General features: G+C 36.9%; 1 protein-coding gene across 10 annotated transcripts in view; it reads left to right on the top strand.

Moving 5' to 3' along the window:
- The window catches only part of DNM3 (dynamin 3), a 624166-nt gene that overhangs the window by 257849 nt on the left and 345858 nt on the right, over positions 1-20459 (top strand). For all 10 annotated transcript variants that reach the window (XR_016210404.1, XM_089299537.1, XM_089299535.1 and 7 more), the window contains 2 exons: positions 6926-7012; positions 10916-10986. Coding sequence is in view for 9 of the 10 variants with exons in the window: in XM_089299537.1 (XP_089155663.1) it covers positions 6926-7012; positions 10916-10986 (158 nt within the window). In the remaining variant the exon portion in view is untranslated. The remainder of the gene's footprint in view (positions 1-6925; positions 7013-10915; positions 10987-20459) is intronic.

The following is a 20459-nucleotide window of genomic DNA, read 5'->3' as shown; positions in this document are numbered from 1 at the left end:
AGCTGGTTACTCTTGAAGCTATAGAAGTCTTGCCTGGGCTCATGACTGTTCCAAGAGAAACCTTATAGCATGACTCTTATGCACTGATTAATTAATGATTAATAAATTTTATGAGAGCATAATTTTTGTTTTGTTGGATAGAAATGTCTTTTAAGTGATTATTTTCCCTTGGGGTAAAATATGGTCCATGCTTAAATTACATTCCTGTACTGAGGTCCCACCAAAGTGATTAAATAATACCCTCAGTAACACTGAAAATATTGGACTTTATTGAATCATGTTTTTGCGTTATTTTTGACTTTTAAAGCTGCTTTCACTCAGAACATGTGTAACTAAAGTCTTCTCTGAAAATTGAATATTTGAGGTTTTGATTTCTAACTCATCACTAAGATATTTCAGAAAGTTCATGGAAATGTGTATTATGAAACAACTGGATTAGATTTCAATTTTTTCCACCGAAACAAACCTATCATTTAATTTAATTTTTCCAAGACTTTTTGAAGTACTTTAATGTATTGTTTTCTGCTACATCCCCTTTAGTATTGAAGAATATTATATGTAATCTTAGCAATAAGCTACTTAAAGTAATTTGCCATTTAAAGTGTCCAACTTTGACTGGAATTTTTGCTAATGTTATATGAGATTCAAATCCTCATAGACCTTCTCATAGCAGATTTAGCCATTTTTTTTTGTATTATTCATCCTTTTTTTTAAAGATTTATTTTTATTATTTATTTGAAAGTCAGAGTAACACAGAGAGAGAAAATTAGAGGCAGAGAGAGAGAGAGAGAGAGAGAGATCGATCCTTCTATCCGCTGGTTCAATCCTCAATTGGCCACAACGGTTGGAGCTGCGCCAGTCCGAAGCCAGGAGCCAGGAGATTCCTCCAGGTCTCCCATGTGGGTGCAAGAGCCCAAGGACTGGGCCATCTTCCACTGCTTTCCCAAACCACAACAGAGAGCTGGATTGGAAGTGGAGCAGCCAGTACTCGAACTGGCACCCATATGGATGCTGGCACTGCAGGCAGCAGCTTCACCTGCTATGCCAGAACGCCAGCCCCCTTTCCTTCTTTTTTGAAAAATTTTTTTTCTCGCGTGACTATCTGTATAGCCAATGTGCCACTCAAAACTATACTGTTTTTAATATCAAGTTCTATGACATAATCTGACCATTGAGTTGGCAAATAAAAGTTTCCCAGTAAATAGCTGATGTAATATAAATTTAAGAATATAAAATTATTATAAATAATAGTGAAGCCTAAATTCTTTGATTCTGCATAAATCAATTTATAGAATATTTTAAGAGTAATCAATAGAGAATAAAAGCCTAGTGTTTTCCAGGTCAACATTCTTTAAGTATACATGGTTAGAATTTCAATGACTTTGACAAAATAACCACTACTGTAAGCTTTTAATTCAATATCCAGAGCAATAGAAATTAAACATTACAGTAATTTCAAGGATTGTGGAAGCTGTGATTGTACGCTAAATAAAAGACATAGAAGAGGTACTGTGGTGTAGTGGGTAAAGTCGCCGCCTGCAGTGCCAGTATCTGGGCACTGGTTGAATCCTGGCTGCTCCACTTCCAATCCAGCTCTCTGCTAAGGCCTGGGAAAGCAGTAGAAGATGGCCCAAGTCCTTAGAACCCTTCACCTCTGTGGGATACCCAGAAGAAGCTCCTGGATCCTGGCTTTGGTTCAGCCCAGCTCTGGCTATTGCAGCCATTTGGGGAATGAACCAGCAGATGGAAGACCTTTCTCTCTCTCTCTCTGCTTCTGCCTCTCTGCAATTCTGCCTTTCAAATACATAAGTAAATCTTTAAGAAAAAAGACATAGAAGAGAGATGAGGTATTAAAATGAGCAGAGCTGATGATTTAAAGCTAAGTTTGGGGCCATTTAAACTGAACAGGGATTCCTTGGACCAGCTAATGAAATGAGTGATAGGAAGCCTGATCAGAAATCATTTTGAATGTCAGTGGGACTCATATTTTTACTTTCTTCTTATTTGTATCTTAAGAAGGAGCTAGAACTTTGCATTTGAGAGCCAGCAATTAAAAAAAGTGTTTTTATTATTTTTATATTTTATGTTCTCATTTATTCAAGATGCAGGGGAGACAGGGATGGGGGAAGAGAAAGTACTCCCATTCTTCTTGTTTACTCCTCAAATGCCCACAATGCCAGAGCTGAATGTGGGAGCCAAGAAACAGGGTCTCCATGTAAGTCTTCCACCTAGGTGGCAGGGACCAAAACCACTTGAGCCATCAGTGGTCAGCATTGTCAGGAAGCTGGCAGAAGCTGGGGCCAGGACTTCAGGTCAGGTATTCTGATATGGGATGTGGACATACTAACCGCTAGGTCACATACCTGCCCCTAAAACCAACACTTTGATTTTTTTTAAGATTTATTTATTTATTTGAGAGGTAGAGTTACAGAGAGAGGGAGAGACAGAGAGAAAGGTCTTCCATCCATTGGTTCACTCCCCAAATGGCCTCAACAGTTGGAGTTGGGCTGTTCCAAAGCCAGGAGCCAGGAGCTTCTTCTGGGTCTCTGATGTGGGCGCAGGGGCCAAAGCATGGGCCATCCTCTACTGCTTTCCCAGGGCATAGAAGAAAGCTGTATTGGAAGTGGAGCAGCCGGCAGACAAATGGGTGCCCATAAAGGATGCTTGCTGGTGTTGCAAGCGAGGGCTTAGCTTACTGTGCCACAGCACTGGCAGCAACATTTTGATTTTTACACACCTACAACTCTTTCAAGATCAACCTTCTAGCAACAATACTAGTTCTAATCCTGCCTTTCAGCGATGCCTAGGTCTTACACTGCTTACTGTCTTCTTCAGTGTTTTTGCCCCTTTACCTCTTCCAGTACATTTTCTTCCTTTTTCGTTCCACTTGGATTTTAGGCTGATTGAATCCCACTTATTTCAGTTGTAGGTGCAAAATTGTGGCTCTGTTAGATTCCTTTCCTGGTAATATTGAGACTAAGGGTAGTAAGCTTAGATAGATGAGGAGACACACACATTTATTTATTTAAAAATAAATCCTCCTGCCACAGCCAATAGGCTGAAGGTATTCTTAGATATCTCTTCTTCATGGGATACTCTTGTCATTTTGGCCTTTCCCTGACTTAATGATGGCTGTGTACTGGCCTGGGGTCCTTCAGCTGTCAAGTATTTAGTTTCTGAATAAATATTTATATTACCACCATTCAGTGGTTTTAAAAATAACATTCTGCTGTAATCCATTTCCTAAATGTTGTCACAGGCATCCCATTCCTCAGTGGTAGACTGCTACTCTTTTCATAGTTACTTCTCTACAGCAATGTAACTCTGTAATAGTGTGCCTAACATGGAAAAGCAAGCATTCCTTGATAGCTTCGGATACTGTCTGCAGCGATGAAACTGCTGCGGTAGTGGCCTAAGGCAGGCTGATATCTAGTGCCAGACATAACCCCCCTAGATTTGTGTTAGTGAAGGAGGACTGATAATTGATCAGCTATCCCTTCCATACTCTGAAGGCTTTTATAACCCTCACAAAAAGTAAGTTTTAGTATTCTCAGAGTATTAAAAGAGGTCCTGAAGTGAAAGAGTTTTTCCTGGCAAATGTTTCCAAAATGGAAAACGGATGTTCCATATCTATATTGCACCAATTCATGAAATAAACCCCAAGATGAGCTTGCATCTCAGGATTCAGGTAAGGGTGCCAGTAAGTATGAGAGGGATTGGTAGCCTCATGGAACAACATTTCTTTCTTTTTTTCTTCTTCTTTTTTTTTTTTTTTTGACAGGCAGAGTTAGACAGTGAGAGAGAGAGACAGAGAGAAAGGTCTTCCTTCCGTTGGTTCACCCCACAAATGGCTGTTACAGCCGGCGCGCTGCGCCAATCCGAAGCCAGGAGCCAGGTGCTTCCTCCTGGTCTCCCATGCGGGTGCAGGGCCCAAGCACTTGGGCCATCCTCCACTGCCCTCCCGGGCCACAGCAGAGAGCTGGCCTGGAAGAGGAGCAAATGGGACAGAATCCGGCGCCCCAACCGGAACTAGAACCCAGTGTGCCGGCGCCACAGGCGGAAGATTAGCCAAGTGAGCCATGGCGCTGGCCTTCAAGCAACATTTCTTTGTGATTTTGAAGTGGCCAAGACAGCCAGGTTTCTGTGTTTTTATGAAGTTGTTATGAATGTATTCTATTTTCACTGTAGAAAAATTTAGAAAATGTTGAGAAGCAAAATTATGCCCAATTCAGTTATTGCTGTTAAACATTGTTATTGTTTGTATAGACCTTATACACATACAATAGTTTTCAGCATTGAGAGAAGTAACATTTATATGTGATTCATGTTTATGATAGTTCCATGAAGTACTGAGGTTTATAATCTTGCTAAGAGAGTAGTGTGTATCACACATGCTATAAAGTCAGTGGGCATAGTGGCCCTGGTGACCATATAACAGCCACATACATGTCCAGGAGGTCAGCTTCTGCTTTCAAGTTTGGGGAAATACTATGTGCAATATTACTTATGAGCTTTGGAATTTGTATGTGTCTGGGACTACATTCTCGAAGAAAATTAAGCGTATATGATGGTGTATGACTGTGTGTATGTGTGTGTGATCCCGTTACATGTTTAACAGCCTGATTTTCTTTACTTAGTGTCCTGTTATAGACACTTTTCCACGTCATGGGATATTATTAAAAATAAAGTTTAAAAGGCTTACATTACACCACAAAAGTGGATCTACCTTAATTTTGTTAACATCATTGGATACTTAGGAAGTTTGTAGTATTTTTTGTCTTACTGTTGCTATTCCAACTGTGGTCAATGTCATTATCATTCTTGCTGAGATTCTTATGAAATAAGTACATGTACACATACACACAGCCTACATATATATCCATTTGTGTGTTTATGTGTGTATTTTTAAGATACTTAATGTATATTGCCAAATTGCTTTCTAGATTATTTTTTATTGATATCTCTTTAGTAAGTTTAGACTGTACTAATCTCAATATGCCTTAACCTTCATAAGTCTTACAAAAATAACTTGGAATTTGTCAATATAATATTGTCTTTCTTTGCATTATTTGATCTCTTGTATATTCTAATGTTTCTTTTCTGCCTTTTCACAATTAAATTTCTTCTCTAAATTGTGTTTTTGCATATTTCATTGAAATATTACTGATGCTTATCATAATTGGAATTAATCTTTTGCCTTCTATAAGCTGTGAGTGTTCGACTTTTCTCTGTTTCCTTTGCTGCTGTCCTTGTTGAAGCTACTATCATTTTCCATCTAAATTGTTTTGGTAGCCAAAATCCCCAACACATTTGCAGGAATGTGAGTAATTTGGACACTGACTACTTTTCTAGCTTTATCTCCAGCTTGTGCATTCACTGTCTTCCCAATGGCTTCACAGGTGCTTGTGTACCTGGTTAGCTTCATCTTTCCCACACACACATTTGCCCCACTTATCTGGTCTTCCTTCCAGATCAGGTCTCCTTAAGCACCCTGTAGAAACCCATTCTTTTTCTTTCTTATATTGAAAACAACTGTGTTAATGAATTCACTTTTGTAAGCTAGATTTTTAACAACTAATTCTGTAATTTAGATGAGGTAAGTGATAGATTTTTTTTTCAGTTTTCCAAAAATATGTACATATATGAGTACACATTTTTAAGAGGAGAATTTATTAAAAAATGAAAGTAGTCTCTGTGTATTCATAGAGTGACTCATCCTCTAAGATTAATGGACAAGATCATGGGCTTTGCAGACCTAGGACTTAGGTTGGAGCCCTGGACCTAGTATTTATGAGCTATTTGGTCTTGGGCAAGTTACTTGATCTCTGTGGGTTTTACTTTCCTCCTCTATAAATGGAGTTAATAGTTACATCTGTCTCTTATGATTATTGTGAGTATTGAATGAGGTAATCCATGAAGTGCTTAGCATACCACACATGATAAGCACTGTATAATGTGAATCATTATTCTTTTCTTCATTCTCCTTCCTTTCTCTTTAAAGATCTATCTATCTATCTATCTATTTGAAAGGCAGAGCAATGGGGGAGGTGGAAGTGGGAAGAGGTTGAGAGATCTTCCATCGGCTGGTTCATTCCTCAGATGGCTGAAATTCCATCCTAATCTCCCACAAGAGTGACATGGGCCCAAGCACTCTTTCTGATGCCTTCTTAGGCTCATCAGAAGCAAACTGAATCAGAAGCAGAGCAGCCAAGATTCAAATTGGCCCTCTAATATGGGATACTGGCATTGCAAGCTGCAACTTAACCTCTTGGGGTACAACATTAGCCCCCTTGTCTTTTTTGTCTTTGAGCATTTATTAAGTTCCAGTGCTTTGAGCATAGTGCTAGAAGGTATGTAAGTGTCTGCTTTCTTTCTAGGCAGTTGCCCTGGTGGATTTGAAGTGTTTCTTCTCAGATAATGAAGTTGCTTTTTTTTTCCATCACTCTGCCATTCTTCTTTAGGATTTCATGACACTTCACTTTTGCTTCCAGAATTGCAATGAGTTTTTTTTTTCTGTAAGATAGCATAATTTATCTCTGCTTCACTTTTGAAACTTTGTATTTATTTATTTGAAAGAGAGAGAGAAAGAGCGAGCACTCCCATCCACTAATTGATTCCCGAAATGCCCCCAGTGGCTGAGAGGAAGGGAGGTCAGCAAAGCCAGGAACTGGGAACAGAATCCAGGTATTCCACATGGGTGGCAGAAAAGCCCAATTACTTGAGCCATCACTGCTGCCTCCTCTGGTCTGCGTTGGTAGGAAGTTGGAACCAGGAGCTGGAGCTGGGAATTGAATGTAGACACTCTGATGTGGAATATGGACATCCTAACTGGAATCTTGTCCAGAAGACCAAAGGCCTGCCCTTGGTTTTTTCCTTTTCTTGGTAGTATAACTTTTTAAATATTAATACTCTGTTTTCTTGACAGCTGGCAAACTTCCCCAGACTCTGTGAGGAAACGGAAAGGATTGTTGCTAACCACATTCGTGAACGGGAAGGGAAGACAAAGGACCAGGTGAAGAATGGCTTCCCCTGCTATGGAGGGTACTTGTGGGGAGTAGAGAGCTCTGGAAGGCTGATTATTGGTCTCCAATAGCCATTATGTCTCTTAGTGGGAATAAAAAGTGGAATACACAGCTTGTACTTGCTTTAACTTATTATGAATTAAATATACATGCTATTAGACATTATCTGTATTAAAAAATATAAATGAATATAAAGACTAGAATGAATTTAAAAACAGCAGCAGGAGTTCCATTAATTTTCCTCTCAACACTCAACACTGTGCATGCCTAGGATGTATGCATCTGACTTTCAAACCTCTAACCCAGAAACATACCACATCTTTTTCTTTAAGACAGGAGTTAATCTTTAATAAGCCCACAGATGGGCTCCAGGATGTTCACAAACTTCTAAAGTGTTATACAGAATGTTCACTGCTTTTATTTCCTGAGAGAAATGGAGGTAGCTTCTCATCCATTTATCCATGGAAACTACGATTGAAAAAAATATTTAAGAACTGCTCTTTTAAATGTTTCTGACTATTTTATAAGTGTAGATGGTATGTAGGGAATGGTTAGAAAAGATTATTTCAAGTCAAGATAATTTATTTTTAAAAAGTAAAAGACTACATGAAAACAATCTAACTTCTTACATTTAAATAGATTTTTCTTAGTTACTTATAAAGCATTATGATGGGAAATACAGAGGTTTTCAGATGCTCTTAAATTCCATGACACAGCTGCAATGTGATGCTGTGGAGAGAACACTGGACTAAGGCCATGTGTTCTCCGCAAAATAACAGCACATTCTTGTGCGAATCATTTCTTTGGATTGCTCTTTTCTCATGTACAACGTTGGGATGTTGGTCTATATAATCTCCTACTGTCTTTGTAAATTAGTATTCCAAGATTTTTTTATTCTCAGGTGAGTTGGAAGGAGGGGTGGAATGGGAGAAAAGAAAGAAGACAAAAGGGAGGAAGCAAATCACAGGTAGAGATGCATGTAGCACAAACTGCCCAAAGTGTGCTTGTGGAGCTGTGGGGGGGAGGGGGGTGGATGGTAGTGTGGCAAGAGAAAGTGAAGAGGCAGAGGCAAGAGACCAAGCGGTGTGGGACATTTGTGAGCTGATGTTGGCAACCTTTTCTCTGCTTGAGCTGTGAGATGCATTGTTACTACATTTTGCTATTGTACTCTGAAAATAGATCACTATTTATAGTTTTACTCATCTTTGAGCTTTATTTTTCTTTATTTATTTTCATTTTTTAATTTTAAAGGCAGAGATGGTGGAGGGAGGGGGAGAGAAAGAGAGAGAGAGAGAGTCAGAGTCTTCCATCCACTGGTTCATTCCCCAAATATTGGCAATAGCCAGGGCTGGGCCTGGCTGAAGCCTGGAGCTGGGAACTCCATTTGATCCTCCATGTGGGACCTAAGTATTTAAGCCATCTACTGCTGCCTCCCAAGGTGCACACTGAAAGGAAATTGGAATTATGAGCAGAGCCAGGACTTGAATCCAGGCGTTCCAATATGGGATGTCAGAATCCTATGTGGCATGTTATTGCTGCACCAAACACCTGCTGTATTCCTGCTTTCATACTCTTGGATAGCTAAAATAGCCTAAGGTGGAGAAAATGGGATTGCTTAATTAGTGAAAATCAATCAATCAATATTAATTCTTAAACCAGTGAAATCAATCCAAATAAATAATCCAAGGCCATAGGATCCTAATGTTTTGGCTTTGTTGGACCAAGAAAACTTAAGTTCTGAAGAGGCATCTGTACTCCTGACCTTAAATAAATAAGCAAACTGTCTTAATTTAGTATCTTTAGTGTGCAATGTTCAAATTATAATCTTTCCTACTTAAATTAACTTGTAGAGATCTTATGCAGAAATAATATTCAGATAGAAATAATATAATTATGTATGATCATATCTGTGTCTGCTGTTTACTTCTGCGTGTTTCACATTGTTTCACTAGAATTATATACTCAAATTAGCATTGTTAAGTTTATGGGCTCTGGGCTCAGATCACCTGACTTTGAACACAAGCTCTACCACCTACTCTCTGTGTAACCTCTGATAAGTTACTCAACTTCTTTACATTTCAGTTTCCTCATGTTAAAGTGGGATAATAATGGTAGTGAATGCAGACAGTTTGTAAGGATAAAATGAATTAATCTAAATATAGCTCTCAGTTCTTAATTTATTATTATTATTATATTATATACAATATTATATATTATATAATATATTAACATTATTATTATTAAGAAAAATTATGACATCTAGTAGAGGTGAGGAAGAATTGACTTTCCTGATTTCAAAGGGAATTATCTTTCATCTGCAGCTATGATATAGTCATATAGTGATTATTTCATTCCCACATGGGAGATAAAAGGCAGGGCAGGGATGTCCTAACTCACTAACAATCTCAGGTGGCCTGACCTGATAGTTACCCACTCCTAGAGAAGTTGGTGGGGTCCTTTTCTAATATGGGCCTGTGTGGCATAGTAGAAACATGCATACTTTTGGATAATGTGAACCGGTCATTTTGGATGGATCTCACATTTGAATTCTGCCTTAGGCCCTGTGATGCTTTTGAAGTATCTAGTCAGAAAGTCACCCATTTCCTCAGGCATCTGTGTCTGAACTGCTCTGAGACATTCTTGAAGGTTTCTTTCTTTATAAAAATAGAATTATGACCAACCTCTGATCTGGAAGTTGTTTTTTTTGGGGGAGGGGATCTTCAAAATTAAAAAAATATGGCAAATCATAAATCTGTCTGGGAGCTTTTTCCTCACAGGTCTTTGAAGATCCATGTGTGCCAGCTGTTATTCTAGAAGCTTCCATACATGTAACTTCAGGTTGAAGTGGTTGACATTGTGGGTGATTATTTGTACCAGAGGTAGTTTCACTTCTATTCAATGAAGTATTCAATAACTATGGGTAGAAAAAGCAGTGAGAAACCCTCAGAAAGTGAAAAAAAATAAGAAAAAAATGTGCTGTTTTCCTTTTCATCCCCCACATGTGACCTGGCTCTTTTCCTAGGGTGAACACAGACTCCCAGTTTCCAGGAAAATGAATGAGAACAGCCATAGCTTTTATTTTTTCTCCACTTTTTTCCTATACTGCAGTCCAAGTTCATGTGTGTGAATGTCCAAGATATTTATGATAATTTTTGGCAATGCTGAGAATTATGTAGATATTTTGCTCTTTATGATGGCAACAATTTATTTGTACTTAACTATTATGGTGTGTTGATACAAACTGTGGGCCAGATTTTATAGTTTGGAACCATAACACTGAACAGAATCTGGCTTTATTATTGGGAGAGAAGACAAAGCTACAGTTAATGTAATAATAATTGCTCCTCCCAATTGTCAGTTTTCTTCAAGAGGTGAAAAACAATTGTACTTGAAGATATGGAAGTGTGAGTAAAGCTGCTACCTGTGAAGCTGGCCTCCCATATAGGAGAAGTTTGTGTCCTGGCTGCTCAACTTCCTATCCAGCTCCCTGCTAATGGCCTGGGGAAAGCAGCGGAAGATAGTCTAAGTGTTTGGGCCACTGCCACCTACATAGGAGACCTGGATAAAGCTCCTGGCTGCTGGCGTTGGCTTGGCCCAGCTCTGGCCAGTGTGGCCATCTGGGGAATGAACCAGTGAATGGAAGATATCTCTCTCTCTTGCTGTCTCTCCCTCTCTCTCTGTAGCTCTGACTTCAAATAAATAAATCTTTAAAAAAGAATTTGGAATGTAAAATTATGAATCTAATGGAGAAATATTAGTATAATTTTTCACTGTAATTGATATACTCTTTTGGAAACTAAATGAAGATGAAATAATTTGTAGCCAGTCACTGAATTTAATGTTTGAGAATTAAAAGATAGCTTTTCACAGAAATGTTTCTCTTTGATTTATAGGTACTGCTATTGATTGACATTCAAGTTTCCTACATCAACACCAACCATGAAGACTTCATTGGTTTTGCAAAGTACGTGAAACACTGATAGTCACATGCATTCCTCTGCTAGTTTATTAGAACATGCGTTGTGACTTTCTACTACAACTCTCCTACCTTTTGAGAGTAAATCTTGTGTTAAGATGAACTATGAGGCTATCAATTTAGGAGGTCTAATTTCCACAGCCATGGAGTAAGAATATTCACTATTGTCTTGATAAAGTAATTAGCTCTATAATGCTGGATATAAATCCATGATGCCTTAAATAGTCATTATTTTTGGATGATGGTGTGCAGTTTGTACTTAAGGTCTGATAGATAAGCAGAAACAAATGCAAATTTAAAATTTCTCACATTAATTTGAAATATCAAGTACAATTCATAGGATACACAGTATTTTGACTTCCCTAAATCAGAATGTAGACACTTTGTTAGCTGTCCTTGGTGAATTAGATGTGTTCTGTTGAAGTGAACAGTATCTTTTTTAAAAAGTGTTTGTATTTTAAATATGCTACTCTGTGTGTGTGTGTGTGTGTGTGTGTGTAGTTATTCTTTACAGATTTTGTCATGTAGATATTATGGTTAGTTATATAAGGTTGATTATTCATTATGAGATGTTTTCAAGTCCCTGAATTCACAACTTTTTCTTGCCCAGTAGTGAAACCAATTTTTGTTTGATTTATAGAATCTTGATTCTAAGTCTAACATGTATTTATGGAATTTAAGTAGTTCCAAATTCAAGTTATGTGAAATATAGCCTATTTTATATAAGATGTAAAATCAAGGAGTCTATATGCTTTTATTTGAACTGGATGTCCAAGAGCAGGACAAACAAAACAAAACACAAAATGTCAAACTAATATATTTTATTACATTCTGACTTAGAAGGAACAAATATGTAGGCCATGTGACCTAAACTAAACAGTGGCCTATGGATTTTATAGACATGTTTTAGGGAGAAAATTCCCAATTTCCAAACAGAAAGTTGCCTCATTCTCAAGTTGGCTGTAGTTTTACTGGCATAGCCAATGGCATAAATATATTTTGAATCCAGTGGCTGCTGCTATCTAGTGGTAAATGTTTTCCTCCACAGTTTTCTGTCTGTTACATACATGTAAACGTGTTAGAACACCGTAATGAATATGTTCCCTTGTCTAGTAGCATTTTTCAGTGACAGTGATCACTATGACTTTCAGAGAGCTATTCACTATACCAGCATGTCACACAGACCCAGCCCCCTCTCTTTTAGCCCCTATGACTCTCACCATTTGTACTTCTCCTTTTCTTCTGCAAAACCGCCCATATTCCTATGCTTCCTTACCCTTTATGTAGAGGGATCTGAGAGTTTCTTTTTGGTTTCCCTGATAGCTGGTGATGTCCAGGTGGCCTGCACCAAACTCTTCTTTAATTTCTATGGGAGTAAAATAAAGAAAGAGAAAAATAAAATGTTTTTACTTTCTTTCTAGGAGCTTTCTTTCTAGAGAAACACATGTAAAAATTTAAACTGACACATTCTCCATATACTTTACTTGCTTCTTTGAGGCATTTAAAAGGCAAACACATCCTTGAGTCATTTGAAATAAAAGTAATTCTGCCTGTAATGTTGATTTTTATGGATTACAAATGTCAGTTATGTTCTTATAAAAATGTAGGAGATATAGATGTAAACTTGACACAATAACTTGGAAATGAAAAGGATGTTGCCATGATACCTTTTTGTGGTATTTCAGTTCAAGAGCAGTTTGTAGTCATAATACTTTTTGAAGAATTCAAATTTTGAACCTTGTAACCAGTGCTACAATTCAAATTTTACCTCTATTCTATTCTTGAAACATTCTTCCTGGATTATGTTATATTTTTATTTTCCTTTCCTTTTTCAAAAGATAGATTACTAGGGTTTATTTCTTCCATATTAAGCTTCCATATTTTCTACCTTAGAAGCTATTGAAATATTATATTGATTTATAAGTTTTCAAAGGCATATAATTTTTCAAATTTAATGTTTTATTTAAAATTATTTATTTAAGAGATAGAGAAAAGGAGAGAGAGAGAAACTTAAAGAAAGAGGAAGCTCCCATCCATTGGTTTATTCCCTAAATGATTGCCATGTTCAGGGTTGGACCAGGCCAAAGCCAGGAGGTGGGATCTCAATATATGTCTTCTCTGTGGGTGGAAGGAATCTAATTATTTGATTAATCACCACTGCCTCCCAGGAATTAGAGCCATGTATTGAACCCAGGCACTCTGATGTGTACTCTGGCCATCTTAACGGTATTGCTACACACCTGCCCCAGAATCAGGACTTTCAAACAGTCTTGTTATGCAATTTTCCTATTATTCAGGTGAGTGAGTGGCTTCATTTCTTCAACAGTGATAGATTATGAACTTTTATAGTATTGGTGAAAAAAAAAAGAATTATTAAAACTGTTCTAGAAATCCAGCAACTTTGCATATTCTTAATCTAATTTAAACTGTGTGCTTATACCTTGGTTTGAAGAACTTGCCTGTGTCGGGCTGGCCTGTGGTGTAGCAGGTAAAGCTGCCTCCTGTGGAGCTGGCATCCTATATGGGAGCCAGTTGAAGACCTGGCTGCTCACTTTTCATCCAGCTCCCTGCTAATGTTCCTGGGAAAGCAGCAGAATATGGCCACAGTTCTTGAAGGGCCACTGCATCCATATGGGAGACCTGGAAGAAGCTCCTGACTCTTGGCTTCAGCCTGGCCCAGGGTGGTCATCGTCACTGTGGAGTGAACTGGCAGATGGAAGATCTGTCTCTCTTTCTGTCTTCCTTTCTCTCTCTGTAACTCTGACTTTCAAATAAATAAATAAATCTTAAAAAAAAAAAAAAAAGAACTAGCCTGGGAATCTGCAGTCCCAGTTATTTTTGCTGGATTTGCCCTGGGTTTTGGCAAGGCAGTTAGCCTTACTCTATCTCACTCCACTATGTCTATCAAGTAGAGAGACTTGTACAACTTTCAGGATTGTCAGAAGATCAAATTAGTGAGGTTATGTGGAAGCACTTTAGAAAACTGTGGTACAGTCTGTAAAATGAGAGTGTCTTTATCTCACTCTCTCTCTCTCTGTCTGTGTCTCCCTCTCTCCACACACATACACATACACACATACATTTGGTTACTAGATGAGATGTACCATTTTACTTTGTCATGAAATTTATAATGATTTGAGTATTATTTCCCCTGGAATATTTTTTGTTTCTGATGTCATTATCTCTAAATGTTATATTTTACAATGAGATTCAGTGGTAAATGTTCTTCCCATCTGTATGCTGAGTTGGAATACATTTCAGTGTGACGTGGGATCATTATGAAGTTGAAGAAATGTTCATTTTAAAATCACTTTGACTAACTCTGCCAGGCAAAAAAAAAAAATCACTTTGAGGGGTTGTGGTATTTTTTGTGCTTTTAAAAATTAAAAAAATATGGTTGTAGCTATAAATTTTAAAGTTGGCAGGAATGCTGTTTCCATCAAGGAAGAAAAGTCAAGCCATATTTGAAGACAATTATGTAAGTATTTTTAAGTTCCAAAGACAGAAAATTAAGGTCTGAGGTTGAGGAAAATAAGCATTTGTTTCATGAGTGTTTTTTTTTAAAAGAGTTGCCAAAAAGAGGGGCCACTTCACAGATTATCACATGGTAATGTACATAGTGTTTTACACACGTGATGTTTTCAACTGAGATGACTTTTTGCTCTAAAATTTTTTTTGCAAAAGGAAAACAAATGGCTAAAAGTAAATTAATAGAATATTTAGTTTCAGAGTAGTGCTCAGGATATCTCAGAATTCTCTTTCCTATTGTACAGTTTATTCTGCCATGTTGAATATGTAGAACTTCTTTTTCTATCCCCCAGTTGTTTGTCAAACATGGCCCGTAAAATATGTACCATGTGTAATATGTCCAAATAAGCATTGCTGTAGGCTTTCTTTGGAATTTCCTGACTCCTAAAAACTTGGTCTTTCAACTGTAATATGGTTTCTTAGCCTAAAAGTTCAGTACCTCAAAAGAAAGTGTCAACTTTACTTGTGAATTAAAGGTTTTGATTTGTCCTTCTCTGTTGAAAAAAAAAAAAAGCCCTAAATTATATTTGCTTACATAATGCCACTAGTTTTTACTATTTAAGAAAAAAGAATGCATCCAATTGTTCCTTCATATACTTCTCATTCTTAATAATCCTGCTGTTTGAACAAAAAGACAAGCTTGTTAGCCAAATTCCTTGGGAAGTGAAATTTAAAATTCTTGTGCTCTTCTTCATTTGTTCCATTACACAATCTGCCTTCTGAGTTACTAAGATTTATGCAGTTCAGTGATTTAAGATAAAGATAGGCCCCAGATATGGGCCATTAAAGTAATATCTTTATACTGTAAGCAGCAGACCAAGGTCTGTGTTTTTCAATCTGTGGAGTAGGCCTCAACACCTGTTTTCTCACAGTTGAAATGATACAGTGTGTAGATTCCAGTTCTTGTTATTTGAGCACCATGAAAATTCTATGGGTTGTAACATTCATTATATCTCTTTCCTGATCCTCTGGAATTCCTCTGTTGCCATTTTACTAAAGGCAGCATATTTGAACCTTGCCACCAAATTCCAGAGCATTCTTGGTTTTTCCCTTCACATTCTCCTATTTTCCCCCTAATACATGATTATATTCTATTATAATAGTGTTTTCAGTTTTTAATCTTAAGTGAGAGTGTTTTTTCTCTTGTGGAGTCAAAACCTAGGTAGAGAAGCTATAAAATGGTCTTTCTTCTGACTCATTAAATTGCGCTTGAATGCTTACTGAAGTTATCTGGTAAAAAGATAGAGTTGAACACCCTGAAAGGACATCATTAATATCACCTGTTCAAATCATTTATAATTTTATCACTCCAATGTTGTGAGCATCTTTAAAGATAGTTTTATCTTTTTGAGAGAAAGAGAGTTTGGCGGCGGGGGAGAGAGAAGGAGAAAGAGAATGAGAAAGAGAATTTCCATCTGGTGGTTCACTCTCCACAGGCCTACAAAGGCCAAGGCTGGGCCAAGCTGAAGCCAGGAGCCAGGAACTCAATGCAGGTCCCTCATATGGGTGGCAAGGACCCAATTCTTGAACCTTCATTGCTGCCTCCCAGAGTCTGCATTAGCAGGAAGCTAGAGCAGAGAGCCAGAGCCAGAAACTAAACCCTGGGCACTGTGATGTGAGACACAGGCATCTTAACTGATGAATGACTTCCCCACCCAACACCATTTTGAAAGTAAGTAGACTTTCATTTTTATTCTTCATACTCAAATCTATTTTGAACTTCATCTCTATCTTTAAAATGAATCTTAGGATATGAATGATCCTTCTTTTATAGGCCTTCACGTTCTACAGGATTTTCTTGCATAGTACTTAACCAGAAACTTTACTAAAGATCCTGTAGGTGGAAGTGACATAATTTTTTTTTCTTTTCCTTTAGTCTGGTTGGAGACAGCACTGCATGTGATGAGTAAAACTCCTGAGACTCTCAAGAAGTGTTTATATCTCTCTTAGGGGTAATATAAAAGAACACTTTAAAAGAGCTTTGTTATTCCTCAGTGGTGTACAATAGAAACTTCTGAGATGTTGGAAATATTTTCATTTGGAGATTTGATTATTGTTTACAGCCTTTGTCTGTACTCTGAAGAACAGTGATTTTTCTACTTATAACCTCTTGAATTCTTTATTTGGTGGAGGGTTAAGCTTCTGACTATAAAATAAACTCAAAGTATGCCATTGTAAGAATTTTAAAAAAATAAGAAAGGAAAGAAGAGGAAGGGTGAGAGTATGGGCAGGAGGAAGCGTAAGGTATGAAGTATCACTATACTCTTCAATCTTTACATATGAAACACATGAAATTTGTTCACCTTATGTAAATAATTTTTTAAGTAAAATAAAATGATAATTAAAATAATTTATAATCTGAGCTCTTTGGTATAGTAGTCACTTAATGTATGGAGCTATTGAAATATGGATAATGAAATGAGGGAAATAGCTTTTTAATTTAATTACCACATTTGGCTACAAGCTACTGTTTTGGATACACATCTCTACAATACACTGAATACAGCTGGTTGCCTTAGATCCTTGCTCAGTGGACCCTAATTTATTGATGGCTTGGGGGTGACCTACAGTAGTGGCTATTAAAAGAGAAAAAAAAAGTTTATATCTTAGCTGCTGCTAAACAAGCCCTAGGGCTCATGTATATAAGTCAACTTCTTATATGCCCTGCCAGTAAAATATAGAAAATGGGTGTTTTCCTCCCACTGCCCCACTTGTTAGTCAGAATGTTGCCATTTTGCTAGTATTTTCTCATCATGGTTACTACTGATGTTGTTCTAATTACAGCTTTCTTGTACAAGAAAGTTGTAGTGAGAGAAGTAGAGGAACATCCTGACATTCTCCATGTAATCCGCATCTCTGAGGGAGTCTCTGTTTTCTTGCTGTGTCTGAGCCCTCTTTGAGTTGACTTAGAGTTTGTACTTCTCTTTTCTTCTTACTCCCTTCAGTTCCCTTTTTGTCCCACTGAAACCTAATTTCTACCACAGCACTCTACTGAGACTGCCTTTGTCCAGGAAAACAGTTGATCTATTGAACAGTTCTAGTTCTTCATTGGATACCATTAACCACTCCTTCTTGAAGAGATCTGTTGTTTCTTTGCTTAATAGCCCACTATCCTCTTCTGTTTTTCCTCTTTCCATCCTAACCACTCCTTCTCAGTCTTCTTTACGAGCTCATAATCCTCTGTTCATGGCTTAAGAATTTTTTTTTTAAATTCATTTTTCTTCCCTAGAGCCTTTTCTTTTCTCATCCACTCCATGCCCCTTGACCAATCTCGTCCACTCCATTTGTTTCAATTACCAACTTGATTTGATGACCCCACACCTATTTCAGGACTTTCTCTTGGACTGTGTACCTCATTCAGCTATAGTAGATACATCTCTACTTGTATATTCTAGAGAAACCTCATCCCAGTAATTCCAATGAAACTCATCTGCTCTTCTGATTTACATTTTCTCCATTGTTCCTACTCTCTGAGTGGTGACTCCCAGTTGCTCAGATTAGAACCATGATGTCATTCTTTAATCTTTATTCCCTTATCTTTGTTTTCCTTCATCTTTACCAAGTCCATTTGATTATATCTCCATAATATTTTTTGAGTTTGTCTATTCTTCCTTCATCATTGCTACTACTAAAGTGAATCCTCTCTTACTTGGTTTACTTGAATAGTCTTCCTGCCTCCTGTCATTTCTTTTTCTTTCTTTCAGGGATTCCCTATTACTTTCAGAATAAAGTCTAAACTTATTAGTATAATTTCCAGTGCCCTGGAAAATCTGTCTCCTGCTTATCCCTTCAACCTATTCTGTTGTCACAATTTATTTCTACCTTACTTCTTAACTCTGTGCTCCAGGCAGTCTGGCCACTTTGGGATCCCTAAATGTGTCATACTCTTGCCTCAGCACATATGCCTGTAATTAGCTTCTTTAAATTTTTTAGATTTCCTATCTTAGATAAGCATTGATCATCTGGTTATTAGGAACCTTGGGATCAAAATAGAATTCCATAAATATTTCTGAAGATACTACATTAAACCTTATGTTAAGTAATATTAATGGTGATAGGGGTAGTCATACCAAAATTAATGCAATATACCATGTACTGTCAAGGAGCAGACATTGTTGGGAGAGAAATAGAGACTTGACCATAACACAATCCTGTTTACAGAATTCAGGCACAGACAGAAGGCTTTAGGAATTCATGAAAAGGAAAGATAACTGGAGGTTTCTAAAAGGCATACTCCAGAAATATTTCTTGATAGGACTTTGAAGGCAGGGCATTATTCCAACAGTCAGAAGGAAGGGGTTGGGCTGCCAGCTTCTTGTCTTCCATGATTCAGACTCAATAGTGCTCATTTTCTGGAGGTAATTTTTACTGGACCATCGAGTTTATCATGCCATTTGCTGGCTCAGAAACTTTTAATATTTTTCTGCTGCCTATAGTGTAATAGCCAAATACTCTGTAATTGACCCCAACATACAGTTACTGTATAAGAAAACCTGTAAGTTCATTTACAAACCTGAATCTAGTATTCCATGATTCTGCTGTAGTAGTTTTACTCTCCATGACTTCTCTTGAAATGCATATTGTGTTCTGCTAATTTACTGTTCTTTCAATTTTTCTTTATAAATTTTGAATTAAATCATACCAGAAGAATATTTATTGTCTCTACAATATTAATCCAAACCAATTACTATGTATAGGGGGTTTATTTGATAAATTATCACACAATCCTTGGCACATTCCCCTGTTATTTTGAATCTTTTATCATATATGCTAGGACAGAAGAGAACGTGCACAAAATGTTTTAGGTAAGAGAAAGCACTCTGCATACTTTTTCTTTGAGTGTCTTTGTATTTGTTTAAAATATTAAACTTCCTGATACATACTTTTAGAGTAATTTTTTATACTCTTTAAATTTTAATTAGTTTTCAACAGATTCCACGTGATTTGTAGATAGAATTCTAAGGACATAATGATATGCCTTCCCTCCCTCCCTCTCTAAGCATAAACCAATAAAACTAGTTTAGTTTTATGGTTTTATATTTTAGTGGTCTAACAAATCATTCCACAGTGACTTGTGTATAGCAGGAACCTAAATGATTAGTAAAAAAATGTATAAACACTCAGACACACATAAGAAGATATGAGATAATTATGTTTCACATTTGAAACAAACGTATTTTTCAAATTTCTATTACATTCACACATACTGATTTTTAAATTTTGATTAATTTATTTATTTGAGGAGTGGAGGAACCGTTTCACTATTCACTCTCCACAGGCTCACAATGGCCAGGCATTGGCCAGACAAAAACCAAGAGCTGAGGCTTAAATCCATGTCTACCACATAGGTGACAGGAACTCAATTATTTGGAACATCACCTATTTCCTCCCAGAATATGCATTACCTGGAAGTTGGGATTTAGGTATCTTAACCATTAGGCCAAACACTTGCCTCACCTTTTTATTTTTGTAGGTCTTATTGTTTATTTGTTATTTGTGTTTTGTATATATATTTTCTGATCTGTAATAGATAAATTATGAACTTCTGATTACAAGGACCATAACCTATACATGTTTATATTTTCCACAGACTTGGTACCCTAAATATTTTACTTGTATCAAAGCATTATAAATGGATATGTTCTATAATTTTGCAGAAAAAACCAGTTAAGGGCATATAACCAAAAATATGTCCAAGAACTTATATTAATTTGTAAATCTTAGAACGTTTTCTAATGCATATAATCTTAAATAAATGCTTTGTAATGCCTTTAGTTAAGTTATCATAGCATGCTGAAGAATTGTGGTAAATGATGTTTTCTAACTAGATAGCTTATTTATTATTATTATGTAATTTATGAAGTGACTTCAGTATTTACAATCTTTATCAACAACAGTAAGTATGTTTGCATTTGGGGGACAATAGGAGTATT

The sequence above is a fragment of the Oryctolagus cuniculus genome, chromosome 7 (genome assembly GCF_051225735.1).
Source record: "Oryctolagus cuniculus isolate XC-2025 breed Fujian yellow rabbit chromosome 7, ASM5122573v1, whole genome shotgun sequence".
In the NCBI taxonomy this organism is placed as follows: Eukaryota; Metazoa; Chordata; class Mammalia; order Lagomorpha; family Leporidae; genus Oryctolagus; species Oryctolagus cuniculus.
The sequence above is the reverse complement of the archived record's forward strand: the minus strand, read 5'-3'. Positions and strand labels throughout refer to the sequence as shown.